Below are 15,415 nucleotides of genomic sequence, written 5' to 3'. Positions count from 1 at the left end.
CACTATTGGAAATGCATATAAACCAACTTAAAACATACTATTGAAACTGCATCAAAGCCATCATTTTTAGACTTAAGCAAATCTGTAAAATTCATCTGGAAATGTGTATTTTGTCCTTTCAGCTGGAAAGTTTTAAATATGGTTATTTGCCCTGGACACTAGAGAACTCATGCCTGGTTTTAATGCTTCTTTCACGGTGCTTCTTTCACAGCCGATATTTAAAGTAAGGGTCCAGAATTGTTCTTTCATTTCTTCTTCTTTTACTTACAAATCTGTTGTTGAATATGCAGCAAAAATTCATAATAAGAAAACGCTGCCTCCGTTTTGTCTTCAACTAAATATTGGAAAAAATCTGCATTTGCAGGACCTTCATCTCTGAAAGAGGAAGAAATGGGATGTTTAGGAATGTTCATACAGAGCTTATTTGCTTCAGTTGGCTTGATTCAGTCACAACTTATTTATTCTCGCTTATCTAGTTGCAGTCCAGGCCTAAGGACTAGACTGCTGCCAGGGTCAGATGAACACCAAAACTAGACACTGTATTCCAAATTGTTACAGTGTTTCTGAATGCCTGCATGTATTAAATGAAGTTATTAGGGCAAGACACACTTGGGGTACTCCCCAGGTAAATTCCCACTGAAGAGAGTGATATTTCTTACTGGGTTCAATTAGATAAGCAGGAGTGGAATCTCTACAAAGTAGAACCCCCTCATGCCCAACTGCCCCAAGAGGATTTAATGGTCAATTGTATCAAGGCTACCAGAAGGATGAGAAGTGCAGATCCACACCTACTTCCTCAGTCCATCCCTAGATGCAGGCTGTCAACCAGAGCCACTGAAGAAGTTTCCATCCCAAAACCTGATCTGAACATTCACTGAGATATCAGCCTTATGCATATCTTGAGCAGCTTCTCTCAAATATCCTACCACCACACAGAACACTGAAGACTGGTCTGTTTTTATTCACATCAGCCCAATCAAATGATTTTGGGGGTGGGGGTTGGGCAAAAAAATATATTTTAAGGTTAAAAAAAATCACCCTTGTAAAAATATACAAGGAAAAAAAACCTCTTCTAAGTGCAATCTATAGAAAGCAAGAGATATGACCTGTAAAATCACTCTTTATCACAGACTGACAGCATCCCCAGTAAGATCTTGGGAATACTAGCCATGTTGGCAGATTCTTCTCTTTTAGTAATCCCCACCATAACATTCAGAAACACCCAGGGAACAGAAGGGGGACAAGTAGTCCAAACATCAAACACTGTATAAAAGCATCAGCCATGCTGGAAATTACAGAGCGCCAGCGTGGTGTAGTGGTTAAGAGCGGGCATTTGGAGCGGTGGACTTTGATCCCCATTCCTCCACATGAGCAGTGGATGCTAATCTGGTGAACTGGGTTGGCTTCCCCACTCCTCCACATGAAGCCAGCTAGGTGACCTTGGGCTAGTCACAGCTCTCTAAGAGCTCTCTCATCCCCACCTACCTCATAGGGTGTCTGTTGTGGGGAGGGAAAGGTGATTGTAAGCTTGTCTGATTCTTCCTTAAGTGGGAGAGAAAGTCGGCATATAAAAACCAACTCTTCTTCTTCTAGATCAATGTTCCATATAGTGCATCAACCTGTTTCCCACAGTAGCCAACCAGTTGTACCTGGAAGGCCTACAAGCAGGGCATGTAGACCAAAGATGCTTCCTATCATTGACACCTTGCTCTGGCATTCAGAGGGTTACTGACTCTGAATATGGAGGCTCTGTTTAATTATTGTGACTAACAGCCATTGATGGACCTATCTTCCATGATGTCAGTAACCTCTTTAAAGTCAACTAGACCAGTGGCAAATGCCATCACTGTTTCCTGTAATGCTGAATTCTGCAAGTTAAAAACTGTGAGTGAAATAATATGTCTTTCTGTCTGTCTTGAATATATTGCCCATTAACTATACTCCAAAATTACATAAGTGATGAAGTGATGTTTGCAAATGTGCAGACTTGGATTAATAGGACAGCAGAGATAAACATTCTTTAAAGTAAATATTAAATACATGCCTATTAAGAGAACACAAAGTTATTGTACAAGTATGCATAAAAAGTCACTGAAGTCAGCGAAGGATCAATGTGTAGATACACACTTACTTTATTATTTGAAGGACTGGGTTTAGAGGTTTACTGTCCTTAAGCCAGGATATAAGTGACCTGGTTCGTTCTGAAGAAACAGTATCTAATTCTGGAAGCTGAGTCTAGAAAAATTAAATACAAAGTTTAAGCACAATTCACTTAAAACACTCCAGTGACATGCTCAATAATCCAGAAAGCCAAACGAACTAGAGCCAAAGCCCACTGATATTATCAAACATCAAATCACTGAGGGGATTTAATTGCACTTTGTACCTCTTATTTCTAATTATTAATTAGTGAATTAAAACCACTTATAGCAATAAACAAAGGCTAAAATGGACATTCCTGTCTGACATTCCCACAAGCATTCAAAAATTCCTAAGCAGCTTTTATAAACAGGAAAGGCAGAGCACAAACAGCCCATATGGTGCAGAGATACAAGAAGATAGCTTCAAGGGTAGGGTGCTTCCCCCCCCCCTTACTGGACAGGAGCCAGGATAGAAAAAGCAGCAGCTATACAACGTGACCACCTCAAATCCAACCATTACAAGATCCACTGACCAATATAGATAGCTCAATGATAGGGGCAACTAAGTTTCCAAATCAGAACTCCTCAGCATTTCTACAGCCAGACCCTTAAGACTCTCTGACCCCAAGCAATTTGGAAGGCTGCAACAAACTGATCTCACAAAGAAAGCAGTTTCAAGGTGAGTAGTTTCTTGTATTAAGAAAAACAAACCCTTACCAGTCCTTGTGGTACAGATGAATAGTTAGGGTATCCCAGGACATCTTTTATGAAGTTATTATCGCAGCTTTTTCCAATCCATATATACATTGCCTAAAATGTCAGAACACCATTGAAGTAAACACCTTAGTTAATTTCAGTAGGATACACTGTCATTGATTACACTTCCATGGAAATGTTTGCAAAATTGTTTTGAATATATAATTATGAGCAACTACATTACTGTAGTACATGTACTTGATGACTTCACAAAAAGGTTAATTAGAAAATATCTAATTATCACAACATGGGTGGCAGCATATAATTCTTTATAAGAATCTGAGGTTTTCTACTGTTACCAAAGAATTTACTTTAAATCATACACAGGAATGAAGAAGACATGTGTGCAACTTACTGGGCCATAATCCATAAGAAAAGATCCTTCTCTTGTCAATTTCTCCGCAGACAGTCGCTGAAGAGGGGGCTGGGGCACAACTCTATCATTGACATGTATCGCACCCTATAACAAAAGTTAGAATTAAGCCTACTACTAACAGTTTTATATACAATTCATTATATATAAAAAGTGTACAAAATTTAGCATCGCTACTAATAACCCAGAAGCTGGGGTGCAAAGCCTAGGCAATTTATGCAACATCGCTTACAACTATTATAGGCCACATTAAGGGATACCAGCCTGCCATGACCCACACAGCAGCAAAGAGCGGGTCTTCTGAAACCCACTCTGGGAACAAGTCTCAACATTATTTTCAGCACAGTATCTGGATCAGAAAGCTAACACCATCTGCGAATGGCCTCAAACCTATTAAATGAAAAAGGACTCACAATCAATTGGTTCCTTTTACGTTTTTAAATAACTGCCCATATACTTTTGAGTCTGCTGCCAGAGCACATCTGCATACTGAGAACTGTTATTAAATTGTTCTTGCATCTAACACTCATATTAATGAAAGCAAAAAATATGAAGGAATGTATTTCATTTTCTTTCACAATGTTCTAAGAAAGCTCCTACAACATTCTATCATTCCCAAAAGTTGCAAAGTAGTGGTCAAATACCAATTAGTAGGATAACAAAACAAGGTAACGTTCAAGCAAAATGAAAGTTTTGCATACTGGAGGTAATACCCAAACATGCAGAAAAGTACTGGTTTCTACCTTCACCCTCCAAAAAAGGGTAAATTCATCCAAAAGTGGTAGACAGAACAAACTCTGCTAGAGTGCAGTTGCAAACCAAATGACTTAAGGTGAAGGGAAACAAACCAGCCCACTTTCTGCCCCTTTCAGGACCCGAGCTGTTAAATCTGCTCCCTTTGCAGTTTTTGTACATTCTTTAGAATGGAATTTAAATCTGAGGAAATGAACTTTCTCCAGTACTAATTAACTTCACACTCCCTTCCCCCAGATTCTTTAAACTGTGAAGAGGGCAGATTGTTTTTCAACACTGTACATGATCTTGGGGCAGAACAGGGGATGTGGCAGGAGTTAGGGTCAAGGAATTTAGATGTCTAAACCTCAACAAGAATTTCTCCATATGCCTTGAGGCAATAAAACCAGAGTTTCAAAGCTTGCTTCTTCCCACCCTCAAACTCAAGCAGTTTAGTACAATCGTATTACAAAGGAAGAAGAAAGTTTCCCTGCCTCTTCCAACTCTTCCAAAATTCTTCATAAGCCCATTACTCTGGAGATGCACTTGTGGCAGAATGTTCACGTGTAATCCCAGCATTTCAGGCAACACCCTCACCATTTGTTATTTGCAATATAAAATATATGTACTATACCTCATCAGTGAGTCTGTCTATCCTGTACAAGTTGGGGTGTATCATCTTCATCAAGTGAACCAGAGGCTGGCTTTTTATTAAGCACATGGCATATACGCGATCATCTAAGCGTGTACTGGTGCCAGTTCTAAACGCTTTCTGTAAGGAAGAAATTTAGAGTATTCTACGTACATTGTAGGGTTACTAAACATTGTAGCCAAAATCTGAAAATACACATTTTGGATCTTTTGACTCTTTCCCTCTAAACAGCAAACACCACCCTTCCTCTGATGCCATACCACAAACTGCTTTCTAGGATCTAGAGTTCAAAACTTCCCAGGTCACACATAACTAGTTGCACAGTTCCAGAGTAATGACACTGACTTCATCACTCTCCTACCAATACAAACAGTTACGACTAAAGGTCTTTTAGCTTTTATCGTAAAACAACATTAAGGACTGGCAATATATTTTTTACATTCTTGATGAGTAAAAAGACTCTATTTAAGCTCCTACTTTTAAACCAGCTTTTCATGGACTGTTTTTACTATAAAGAACACCATGTAATTTAAGATTCACAAAGACCTTAACTAAAAGGAACATAACCTGACAGAAAAGGTGTTCCAATTACGCGGTTTCATATAATTAAAGTTTCTGTCATTAAAAGGGAAGCTTTATATTTGCTGAAAGTCAATTATAGGCTACTGTTTAGATGTAAGCATACCTGTTTGAAGAGAGCCAAAACATACAAAGGAAACAGCCTGAGGGAATTTGGAGCTATCAAAGCAGTTTGCTGGAGATTTGATACAGTTGACATATAAGCAGACAGGGAATCAACCACTGCATTCACTAAGGCATCTCTTGCATCTGAAAGACTTGACGAAACTGAACGATCCACAGCTGAGGGAGGTGAAGAAATAGTGAACAACCAGGAAGGGAACTGCATTTTAAAGTCACAAGCAACACAAAACTGCAAAATTTTCCTAACATAAATAACCACAAAGATGCCAATATCTGATTAATCAAATTAGGAATAACAGAAGGGCCCATTAAATAGGATAATAATTTAGCAATTTCTGTTCCCATTAGACCTTCCCATTAGACTCTGCCACTGAACTTGATGGGCCACCTTGGGCCAATCACTTTCTCTCAGCCTAACCTACCTCAGGTTTGTTCTGAGGATGAAACAGGAGCAAAGGTAGCCCCTAATACATTACTCTGAACTTCCTGGAAGAAAAGCAGGTTTTAAAAATGTGATAGTAAACAGCACCCTCTCTACAATTACTACTAAATGGAATCTAGACTGTAAGCCTTTGTGCCCCTTTGTAATTTTTCCTACTCATAGGCACTATATAAATATCTTTAGTCCAAATGAATGAAAAAATATGAAACGGTATTAAAGACTACTGTTTGTGGAAAGAAGTATAACTAGCCCAGGATGACTTCTTTAATGACGTCGCTGCTAATTCCTATACATTGTACGAGGTACACATAAACACATGAAGCTGCCTTATACTGAATCAGACCCTTGGTCCATCAAAGTCAGTATTGTCTACTCAGACCGGCAGCAGCTCTCCAGGGTCTCAGGCAGAGGTCTTTCACATCACCTACTTGCCTAGTCCCTTTAACTGGAGATGCCAGGGATTGAACCTGGGACCTTATGCATGCCAAGTAGATGCTCTACCACTGAGCTACACCCCTTCCCTGAAATTCAAAACAATTAATAGTATTAAAGGATTATTTTAGAAAAGGGTTGGCCAACATTTTGCCACTGAAAAAATGATCCTCACAGTAAATCCTCAGTATTTAAACTACAACATGACTAATTAGCCCTAGAAACATATAAAATGTATTTTAAACTCACCCATGTTGGCCAAGAGGCATACAATTGCTTGTACATCCGCACCGGCATAAACATCGGGCAACGAAGTGACCACAGGCAAACAGAGTGTGTGCACTCGAATTCTCCGTTCACCTGCATCAGAACAAACAGTACAGGGTGTGCTCAAGCTTTTTAATCAAAATATTTCATGCTACAAAAGTACATTTCTAGGGCAGCTATCAGGGTGCTGTAGAAGATAGCTATACTTTTCCACAGTTACCTTTGCTTGAAGTGTATAAAAGTGCAGTCTGGAAACAAACTAACGATGTGTCTGTCAGGCTTTCTTCAATGGACATCTGTACTGCAAATCCAGCATCAGGATTGACATTGGCAAGTGACAGCAAGTCAGTAGATCGCACGAAGAAGTTACCATGGAACGTATGTATTGAAAGACCTGGAAATGAAAGGAACTGTTTAGGAAATTAAAACAGGAAGGGCTGAGAAATGCAGCTCCTAACAGCAGGTCATCTAAGCATGACTATTCTTTTTAATATGTTTTTCTGTGGATGCATGGCTGACTCCTGAAAGGAATCATCTCAAGGAAGTCTTCATAAAATAACATCTTGATTCTAAGAACCTGACTGGTGTTTTTTATTTTTTTAAAAATCCAGAACCCAGCTAAATGAGACTGTAATTCTGAAAAAGTTGACTCCCTCCCTGCCAAAGTACAAAAGTAAAGTACAGCTCCTAAAGTACAAGCATTATACTAGTAGAATTCTGGATGCCTAAAATCCAGTTCCACTTTACAAGACTGATCTGTTACAAAATTCATAGCATACCTTTTGTACATCTTATTCTCATGACTGCTTCAAACCCAATCTTTCGAGTAAGATATCTTTTAAGATCTTTCTGCAACTTTTCTGCTTGAATTGTATTGAGGCTATGATGGAAAGATGGATAATAATAGATGCACCCAGCAGAGTATTTGGACATGCAAGCTTTTGGTAAAGGGGACAGGAAAACAGAGACACATCAAAAGACTGAGTTAATATGCATCCATAACAACTGCAATCCAAGTGTTGATAGAAAACCTAATCAACCCCCATTAATTTACAGTTTACTATACATTTATCTATTTTTTTAAAAAGATGACAATGCGGCCACAACGTCATGTGCTCAGCCAAGCTGCAATTTTGCTAGCAATTATGTGTTCTTTCAAAGATGGCACAGAATCCATCAGCTGCTTGAATAAGCTTAATCAATGTAGAAATGGGTGTAGGCAAGCTTTTTGGCCCAAATGCCAACAAGGACAAATCTACCCATGAAGACATTGATATACCCTCCCTTGCTCCCAACAGCCAGGACCCATGGCGAATAACAAACATGACAAGGCAAAAATAATAATCTACCAAAAATAATTAATACATTATTAAACCAGCTAGTTAAAATGGATAATGTCTACACACTGCCCCATATGCTTTAAAAATAACCCCTATGTCCTCTAGTCTCTGTAATACAGCCCTCGAACTTTTCCTAGTCAATTTAACTGAACGTAAAAAACTCTCCCTCAACACATACTGAACTATGAAGTGATTAATCCCTTACCAAGAGATGCTAGATCTGAATACTGTGAGCTTAAAAGGAACAAATCCACAGATGTTTGCTGTCCTGAACAATCTAGTGCCAACTTCTTATAAAAATCTGTTGCTGGGCCAAGGTGCTGAACAACCTAGAATAAGTAAATAAAGAAGATGTTTGAATTTTGTTCCAGCACACTGAACAGTTTAGGAAGACCAAGTACACTTTTCTAAATGTGTAATCTGCAAGTTAAATGTGCGCCACTTGTTATATGTAATCATTTACTCCAAGGTTTCGCCTCTTTCAAACACTGGAGCCATGACAGCCCTTGACAAATTCAGTTTTTTGACTTTATCACATTTGCTAGAAAAACTAATGAATACTCCTAACTACATATGCCTATGATCTTAAAAAAGCATTTCGGTTGGATCCAAGGCTGCCATTCCACTATTGTAATGACAATTACGCTGCAGGAACAGCTCTTCCGTTCATAATGGTCTTTGATGTCCATCTCTCACCACAGATACCCTCTTTGCCCCTCCCCTTTCTGAGCTTTAACTCCTCTTCCCCAGGAGCAAAGGTTTGACAAGGGAGGGCTCAATGGGCTGCAACAGGAGTTGGGAGAAGACCTGTTTAGCAGGACTCACTCCATTGGCAGTAAGAAGGATTCATCCATTTCTTCTGGAATTTTCAGTGCGATGTAAGACTACAGTGGACTCCCATACAAGCTGTCCCCCACAGTTTAAAGGAAGCAGTGTTTCCGGTGCTAACAGGGAAACAGGGAAGCCCTGTTCCAGATGATAACATATTATAGGCAGGGCTGGCTTTTATAAAAAAAGCTGAGACTTTTCAGTTGCTCCCCCAGAAATTACAAATGTCTTCCCACAGAGAGTTTGCCTGACTCCATCTCTGCACACCACCGAAAGGAGACATTCTTGTTACAGCGGGGAAGTGCCATCAAGTCGCAGCCAACTTATTCTGACCCTTGTAGGATTTTCAAGGTACGTGAGAAGCAGAGATGGTTTCTCTGCATAGCAACCCTGAGACTTCCTTGGTGACCGCCCATCCAAGTACTAGCCAGACCCTACCCTGCTTAGATTCTGAGATCTGAGACAGGGTTAGCCCTGTGCCATTCTGGACTGTCAGCTTGATCTTTGTTTTATTAGCCTTGTTAGTCTGCCATTTTTATACCAGTATGAAACGGCCATGAAAAATGGGATATAAATAAATACATTAAATAAAGACTTGTTATCAGAGTTTCTAGTATGAATAGACATAACAACATTCTAGGGCCTTCCCATCGTGCTTTACCAGAAAATATTTACACACAGAATAGCCAGAAAGTATAGTCTGAAAGACTCAGTAGCAAGAGCGCTTATTGAGAATTCTCATTTACACCAATTCATGAGGTTCTTGACAGACAGAACAGAACGTACACAAATGAATTAGAGCAATGCATTATTCTTGTGCAGGAACCTCTCAGTCATTCCAATTATTAACAGTACTCAAATAACTGCCTGAGAAATTAATGCAGCCTAGAAAAAGCTGTAACCACAGCTGTGCTCAAAGAAATTTCTAAAAATCCTGCCCCTGTCCTTATGCAAACATAACAAATGGGAATGTGTAATTGCTTGTTTTGCATAAATTTATTCCACTTCTGTTAGATTCAGGAAGAAAAAAAGAGCACTGAGAGCACACTTTACCCTCTGCCACCCCCGCAGCCCTAAGATTTTATTAAATATACTTTCAAGCCTATCTTCACAGCCTTAAGGCTAGAAATGTATGCATTTTTTAAAAAAGCTTAGATTCTTGTGTGCCTGTTTCTCCAAAACACGCACACACCTAGCTATGTCATTTCTCAAAATAACCAAGTCCAAAGTACCTTTGTGCTTGATCTCTGATTGGGATCTTCCCTTGACTGCAAGCGCCCTGCTCCCAAGGACGGTAACTGTGTCTGAAACACAGATACCCGCCCACCTGTAGGAGACATCAATTTATAGGCTGCTTGAAGGGCTGGGCCCAATGCACTGTGCGTTTCTCTCGTGTTGATGAACATATTTGGTAGTGCATTCAGTAAGTCTTTAATCAGCTGGAAAACAGATGGAATGTTAGGAGGAAATTTCAGTTTACAAGAAACTAGCGTAACTAACAGCAGAAAAGCATGTGATACTCGTTCTTAAGAAAACCAGACACACAAACCTATTATGCAGAGAGCTAAGCTAATGACTAAATCAGGCTGCTAAACTCACAAGTGCTAGAAAGGTGTAATCTTCATGCACTCAAAACTATAATTTCTCATTAAAGCTGAAAATTCAAACAGGCCTCAACTTTTAAAAATATCGAGTTATATATAGAAGACTTCAAATATTATGTTTAAACTCAAATCTTCCACTGGAAGAATCAGAGTGTGCACCCCATCATTTAAAAAATCTTAAACAGCACCAAGACAAACGATACATGAAATCAAGTTGCCATATGTGAATAAGCTAGGTTCAAAACATTTCATAATCATGGAGGGATGATTCAGCAGCATATTTTCTCATTTCCAGCTCATACAATGTGAATGTTATATGTGTGTATGTGCATGTGAACCAATAACCTGTAACACTGAACTCTGTGTGTGTGTGTGTGCCATCAAGTCGCAGCTGCCTTATAGCCACCCTGCAAGGTTTTCAAGGCAAAAGGCGCTGGGAGGTGGTTTGCATTGCCTGCCTCCACATGGACTGAGAGAGTTCTGAGAAAACTGTGACTGGCACAAGGTCACCCAGCAGGTTTCATGTGGAGGAGTGGGGGATTGAACCCAGTTCTCCAGATTAGAGACCACCGCTCTTAACCACTACGCCACGTTGGCGCTCTCAACACTGAACTGCAGCTTCTGAATTCTGAAAATTACTAGCTTACACATTAAACTGTTCACATGTACATGCCTCGTCCATGAGCTTGGAGAAAAGAAAAGCAGCATCTGAACACAACTGGCTCATATAACCTGGGAACTAAGGTCTACTCTCTCATAGGGTCTACAAGACAAAGACTAGGAGCCCCTCTGTTTTTTATTCACACTTTTCCAGCATTATGGACATTTGGGTAATCAAGTCATTCTCATTATCCCCCTATCTCCTCGTGCAGCACCCTTTTCAAAAGAAGTGTGCAACCTGGCAATTGCTGAAGGTGTGCTATGTGACCATCAGCTTCCTCTTTTCCAAAATGGACAACTCTTTCCAAGTTCCGGACGGCTCTTTCCGAGCCAGTTCAGCTGAACACAATACCTTTTTTTCCTTTTGTCTGACACAGAATTGATCCCTTGCCAGTTCGGCCTCCTCTTGCCTCTTTGAATAATCACACTGGTCCACAAAAGACAAAACTGAAGTGCCATATAACTCAAGGCACGGCTGGAAATGTTGCACACCTAATGCGTCCCACAGACCTCACAGACTACATACATGTTATAAGTTACTTAATTTAAAAGCAATAGCAGAAAGGCGGCTTCATTCTAGAATTTAATTCTTCAGTAAATGGTCAATGAATTTTGATCCATCTTACCTCTTTACTTTCATGCAGATTAACAAGTAAGCTGTCAGGTGTGGGCAGGAAGACATCTACAGGAAGAGTAAGGCATTAAATTACATCTTAAAGCATTTATTTCCTGAATGCAAGACACAAAGGCCAGGATCCACACAATAGCAAAAACACACTTCCATATATGTATGTGTGTGTGGGCAAGAGGGTATGTTGCCAGCTCTCTATCCTAACTGAAGCCTTCACACTACATGGAACGTTACTCCAAAGAATCCCTTGACTTTCAAGAGCTGCGTTTTTAGAGCAGGAAGGGTTTTTGTTGAAAGGGAAGGGAATTAGAAAAGGCCTTAATACATGGATTGAAACACGGTGCATTGTCCTGCGAACCCCAGCCAATACATATATAACAAATCACAAGTTTGCAGGGTGACCTCATGCTGGTCACATACTTTCAGCCTAATCCATCTCACAGGGCTGTTGAGGACAACAATGGAGGAGAGGGGAACAGTGTAAGACACTTTAGGTCCCCCACTGTGGAGAAAGGCAGGGTATAAATGAAGTAAATAAATCTCATTTATATATAAATGATAAATGGAAGCAGAGACATATTCCAGCAAAATTCAACAAAGCCTCTCTATCTGCTCATTCTATAAATGTATCTTCCATATGTTGTAATAATATATTAAACGTGTTCCATGTTCCTCATTTTATATTATAAGCATGGACTGTAGACAGACCATACTGGCCAACTGCATAACAATTACTCTAGCACACATGATTGCTCTTTTCCGTATCCTGACAGTATATTTTAAGAACTTAATTTGATACTTTCAGTCATTATCTATATTATTTCTGACCTTGCAAAGTCTTACACAGCACATTGACAGCTGTGTAACCAGCTGTAAAATCAGAATCAAGATAGGTTTCTTTTTTTTATTCTTTACCATCAATTTCCGATACAATTAGCATCTGAGGCTGTGATAATCCTTCCTGCAAATTGTAGAACTGAACAGTGCTGTCAAACGTTATGAAGCCTATTCTTGTTCTTGAATCTCCAGGCAACCTAAAGATTAAAAACAAATCATAGTTACATTGTTTTAGCAGCTCTCCGGAGATTAACTGCTGTTTAACACCAGAATTCAGAACATAAATCCCCAATATGCACAGTCTAATACAGCTCTGTATTTAAGTGACCCTACAGCGACAGTGGCCAAAAATGCCTAGGTTAGGCACTCACTTTGTGTAGCATTAAAAGCCAACACCTTATTCATGCAATGTGTTAGGGACGATGGGGTTGGTTAAGCGGGAGGAAACAGAACTTCAAGCTCCTATAATATGTGTGTGTGTTACCGTATATACTCGCGTATAAGCCGAGTTTTTCAGCCCCAAAAATGGGCTGAAAAAGCCGGCCTCGGCTTATACGCGGGTCAATACGGGGGGAGGGAGGGAGGAGGGAGGAGGGAGGGGGGAAACTTATCGCCGCCCCCCCGGCCCCCGCCACCATTTTTCCCGGGCGGGAGGGGCCTTGGGCAGCCTCCTGCAGCCGCAGGAAGGCTGCCCCGGCCCTTCCCGCCCCCCCGCCATTTTTCCCGGGCGGGAGGGGCCTCGGGCAGCCTCCTGCAGCCGCAGGATGGCTGCCCAAGGCCCCCCCCCCGCCCCCGGCCGCCATTTTTTTCGGGCGGGAGGGGCCATGGGAAGCCTCCTGCAGCCGCAGGATGGCTGCCCCGGCCCTTCCCGCCCCCCCTGCCATTTTTTTCGGGCGGGAGGGGCCATGGGAAGCCTCCTGCAGCCGCAGAAAGGCTGCCCCGGCCCTTCCCGCCCCCCCCCACCATTTTTCCCGGGCGGGAGGGGCCTTGGGCAGCCTCCTGCAGCCGCAGGATGGCTGCCCAAGGCCCCCCCCGTCCCCGGCCGCCATTTTTTTCGGGCGGGAGGGGCCTTGGGCAGCCTCCTGCAGCCGCAGGATGGCTGCCCAAGGCCCCCCCCCGCCCGCCATTTTTCCCGGGCGGGAGGGGCCTTGGGCAGTCTCCTGCAGCCGCAAGAAGGCTGCCCCGGCCCTTCCCGCCCCCCTCCGCCATTTTTTCTGGCCGGGAGGGGCCATGGGAAGCCTCCTGCAGCCGCAGGAAGGCTGCTCCAGGTCCCCCTGGGCCTCGCCGCCGCTTCCTCCCGCCGGGAGCGGCCTGGGGCAGCCTCCTGCAGCCGCAGGAAGGCTGCCCAGGCCCCCCCGGGCCGCGCCGCCGCCGGACCCTCGCCGCTGGAGAGCCCTGTCAGGTAAGCCTGCGGGGGGGGGAGGGGTTATAAGCCGACCCTCGACTTATACGCGGGTGCCTAATTTTTCCCCATTTTTGGGGAGAAATTAGGCACCTCGGCTTATACGCGGGTCGGCTTATACATGGGTATATACGGTAAGTGCCGTCAAGTTGCTTTCGACTCATGGTGACCCTATGAATGAAAGTCCTCCAAAATGTCCTATCTTTGACAGTCTTGCTCAGATCTTGCAAATGGAGGGCTGTGGCTTCCTTTATTGAGTCAGTCCATCTCTTGTTGGGTCTTCGTCTCTTCCTGCTGCCCTCAACGTTTCCTAGCATGACAGTCTTTTCCAGTGACTCGACCAAAATACGATAGCCTCAATTTAGTCATTTTAGCTTCTAGGGTCAGTTCAGGCTTGATTTGATCTATAAACCACTGATTTGTTTTTTTGGGCAGTCCACGGTATCCGTAACACTCTCCTCCAACACCACATTTCAAAGAAATCTATTTTCTTCCTATCAGCTTTCTTCACTGTCCAGCTTTCACACCCATACATAGTAATAGGAAATACGATGGCATGAATTAATCCAGTCTTGGTGGCCAGTGACACATCCTTACACTTCAAAATCTTTTCTAGCTCCTTCATGGCTGCCTTCCTAGTCTCAATCTCTATATGTCATTCTTCCCTCTGCCCCAAGCATTTAAGAGCTAGTTAGTAAGTGCCTTAAAAGGAGGTCATCCCGGGACCAAAGGCACAAAAGGGAGAGAGAAAGGAGGCACTGTCGACGTGTGCCCAAAGCAATGAAGAGACAACAATTCAAGTAATACTTATAACGGCTGAAGAATCCTGACTATTGTACCACACAACTGCTAAAAAAAAAGAGAAGGTTCTTACTTGTCTAAGTTTTCCAGCAAAGACTGACACACAATTGACAAATATCCGGCTTCTACTGCATTGTGGGACACATCAAATACAAACAAATACACTGCAGGCTGAGGTGGACGAAGCTGTAAAATAAAATTAAATCTGTTAAAACTCGTATCGATACAGCCCTTTTTATTCTCTATTTGTTTATTTAGAACTATCAACTATTTTACTTTGCAAACTCCTGTGATCCCGTCACATCTGTGTCAGCCCTTTGTAAATAAAGCAAACAGCTGTAAGAAAAGCTAGTAGGAAGTAGTCAGTGTGTGTGTGTGTGTGGGGAAGTAACCTCTAAGTTCATGACTGCCTTCAGTTCCAACTTCAAAACACCTCCAAGGATACATGAGAATTTATTTTTGCCAAGCATTTAAAAATGTCTACTTTACCATATAATCTGAAGAAGCAATGAACTCCACCGTAGAGTTTTGCACTTCTGGCCGTTTGTGAGGTTCGCCGTATGATCGTGTCAGAGGATTATACATAAATTCTTCTGGAACTGAGTTGTAAAACAAATAAGTTATTGTCAAAAGGTAAAGAATTTGTTTGTAGCACTCTTAGCCCACTGTGGAATGGCCTTACAATGCCAAAAACAACAACAACAACAAACCTATCCCATTCAACATGTTATCGTAGTAAAAACAGAGACCCTGTTTTCTTTCTAGTATTGTGAGTGAGAGGCTCTGGGATTGGTCAGTAAACTCACTAATAATAG

General features: G+C 41.8%; 1 protein-coding gene across 2 annotated transcripts in view; it reads right to left on the bottom strand.

Annotated features, from left to right (window-relative positions):
* Positions 1 to 242: 242 nt before the first annotated feature.
* The window catches only part of SEC24B (SEC24 homolog B, COPII coat complex component), a 34,065-nt gene continuing 18,892 nt past the window's right edge, over positions 243 to 15,415 (bottom strand). Inside the window, exons 9-23 of one of the 2 annotated variants that reach the window (XM_056855981.1) lie at positions 15,090 to 15,199; positions 14,674 to 14,786; positions 12,476 to 12,594; positions 11,556 to 11,611; positions 9,898 to 10,104; positions 8,043 to 8,166; positions 7,277 to 7,435; positions 6,718 to 6,891; positions 6,480 to 6,590; positions 5,340 to 5,515; positions 4,637 to 4,774; positions 3,253 to 3,357; positions 2,859 to 2,951; positions 2,132 to 2,235; positions 243 to 375 (exon numbers count right to left, since the gene is read on the bottom strand). In XM_056855981.1, the coding sequence (XP_056711959.1) occupies positions 261 to 375; positions 2,132 to 2,235; positions 2,859 to 2,951; positions 3,253 to 3,357; positions 4,637 to 4,774; positions 5,340 to 5,515; positions 6,480 to 6,590; positions 6,718 to 6,891; positions 7,277 to 7,435; positions 8,043 to 8,166; positions 9,898 to 10,104; positions 11,556 to 11,611; positions 12,476 to 12,594; positions 14,674 to 14,786; positions 15,090 to 15,199 (1,904 nt within the window). In that variant the 3' untranslated portion in view covers positions 243 to 260. The remainder of the gene's footprint in view (positions 376 to 2,131; positions 2,236 to 2,858; positions 2,952 to 3,252; positions 3,358 to 4,636; positions 4,775 to 5,339; positions 5,516 to 6,479; positions 6,591 to 6,717; positions 6,892 to 7,276; positions 7,436 to 8,042; positions 8,167 to 9,897; positions 10,105 to 11,555; positions 11,612 to 12,475; positions 12,595 to 14,673; positions 14,787 to 15,089; positions 15,200 to 15,415) is intronic. The other variant, XM_056855982.1, reaches the window with a different exon arrangement.

This window comes from Euleptes europaea, chromosome 9, assembly GCF_029931775.1.
Source record: "Euleptes europaea isolate rEulEur1 chromosome 9, rEulEur1.hap1, whole genome shotgun sequence".
Lineage (NCBI taxonomy): Eukaryota > Metazoa > Chordata > Lepidosauria > Squamata > Sphaerodactylidae > Euleptes > Euleptes europaea.
Note: the sequence above shows the minus strand (reverse complement) of the source record. Positions and strands in the feature narration are given on the sequence as shown.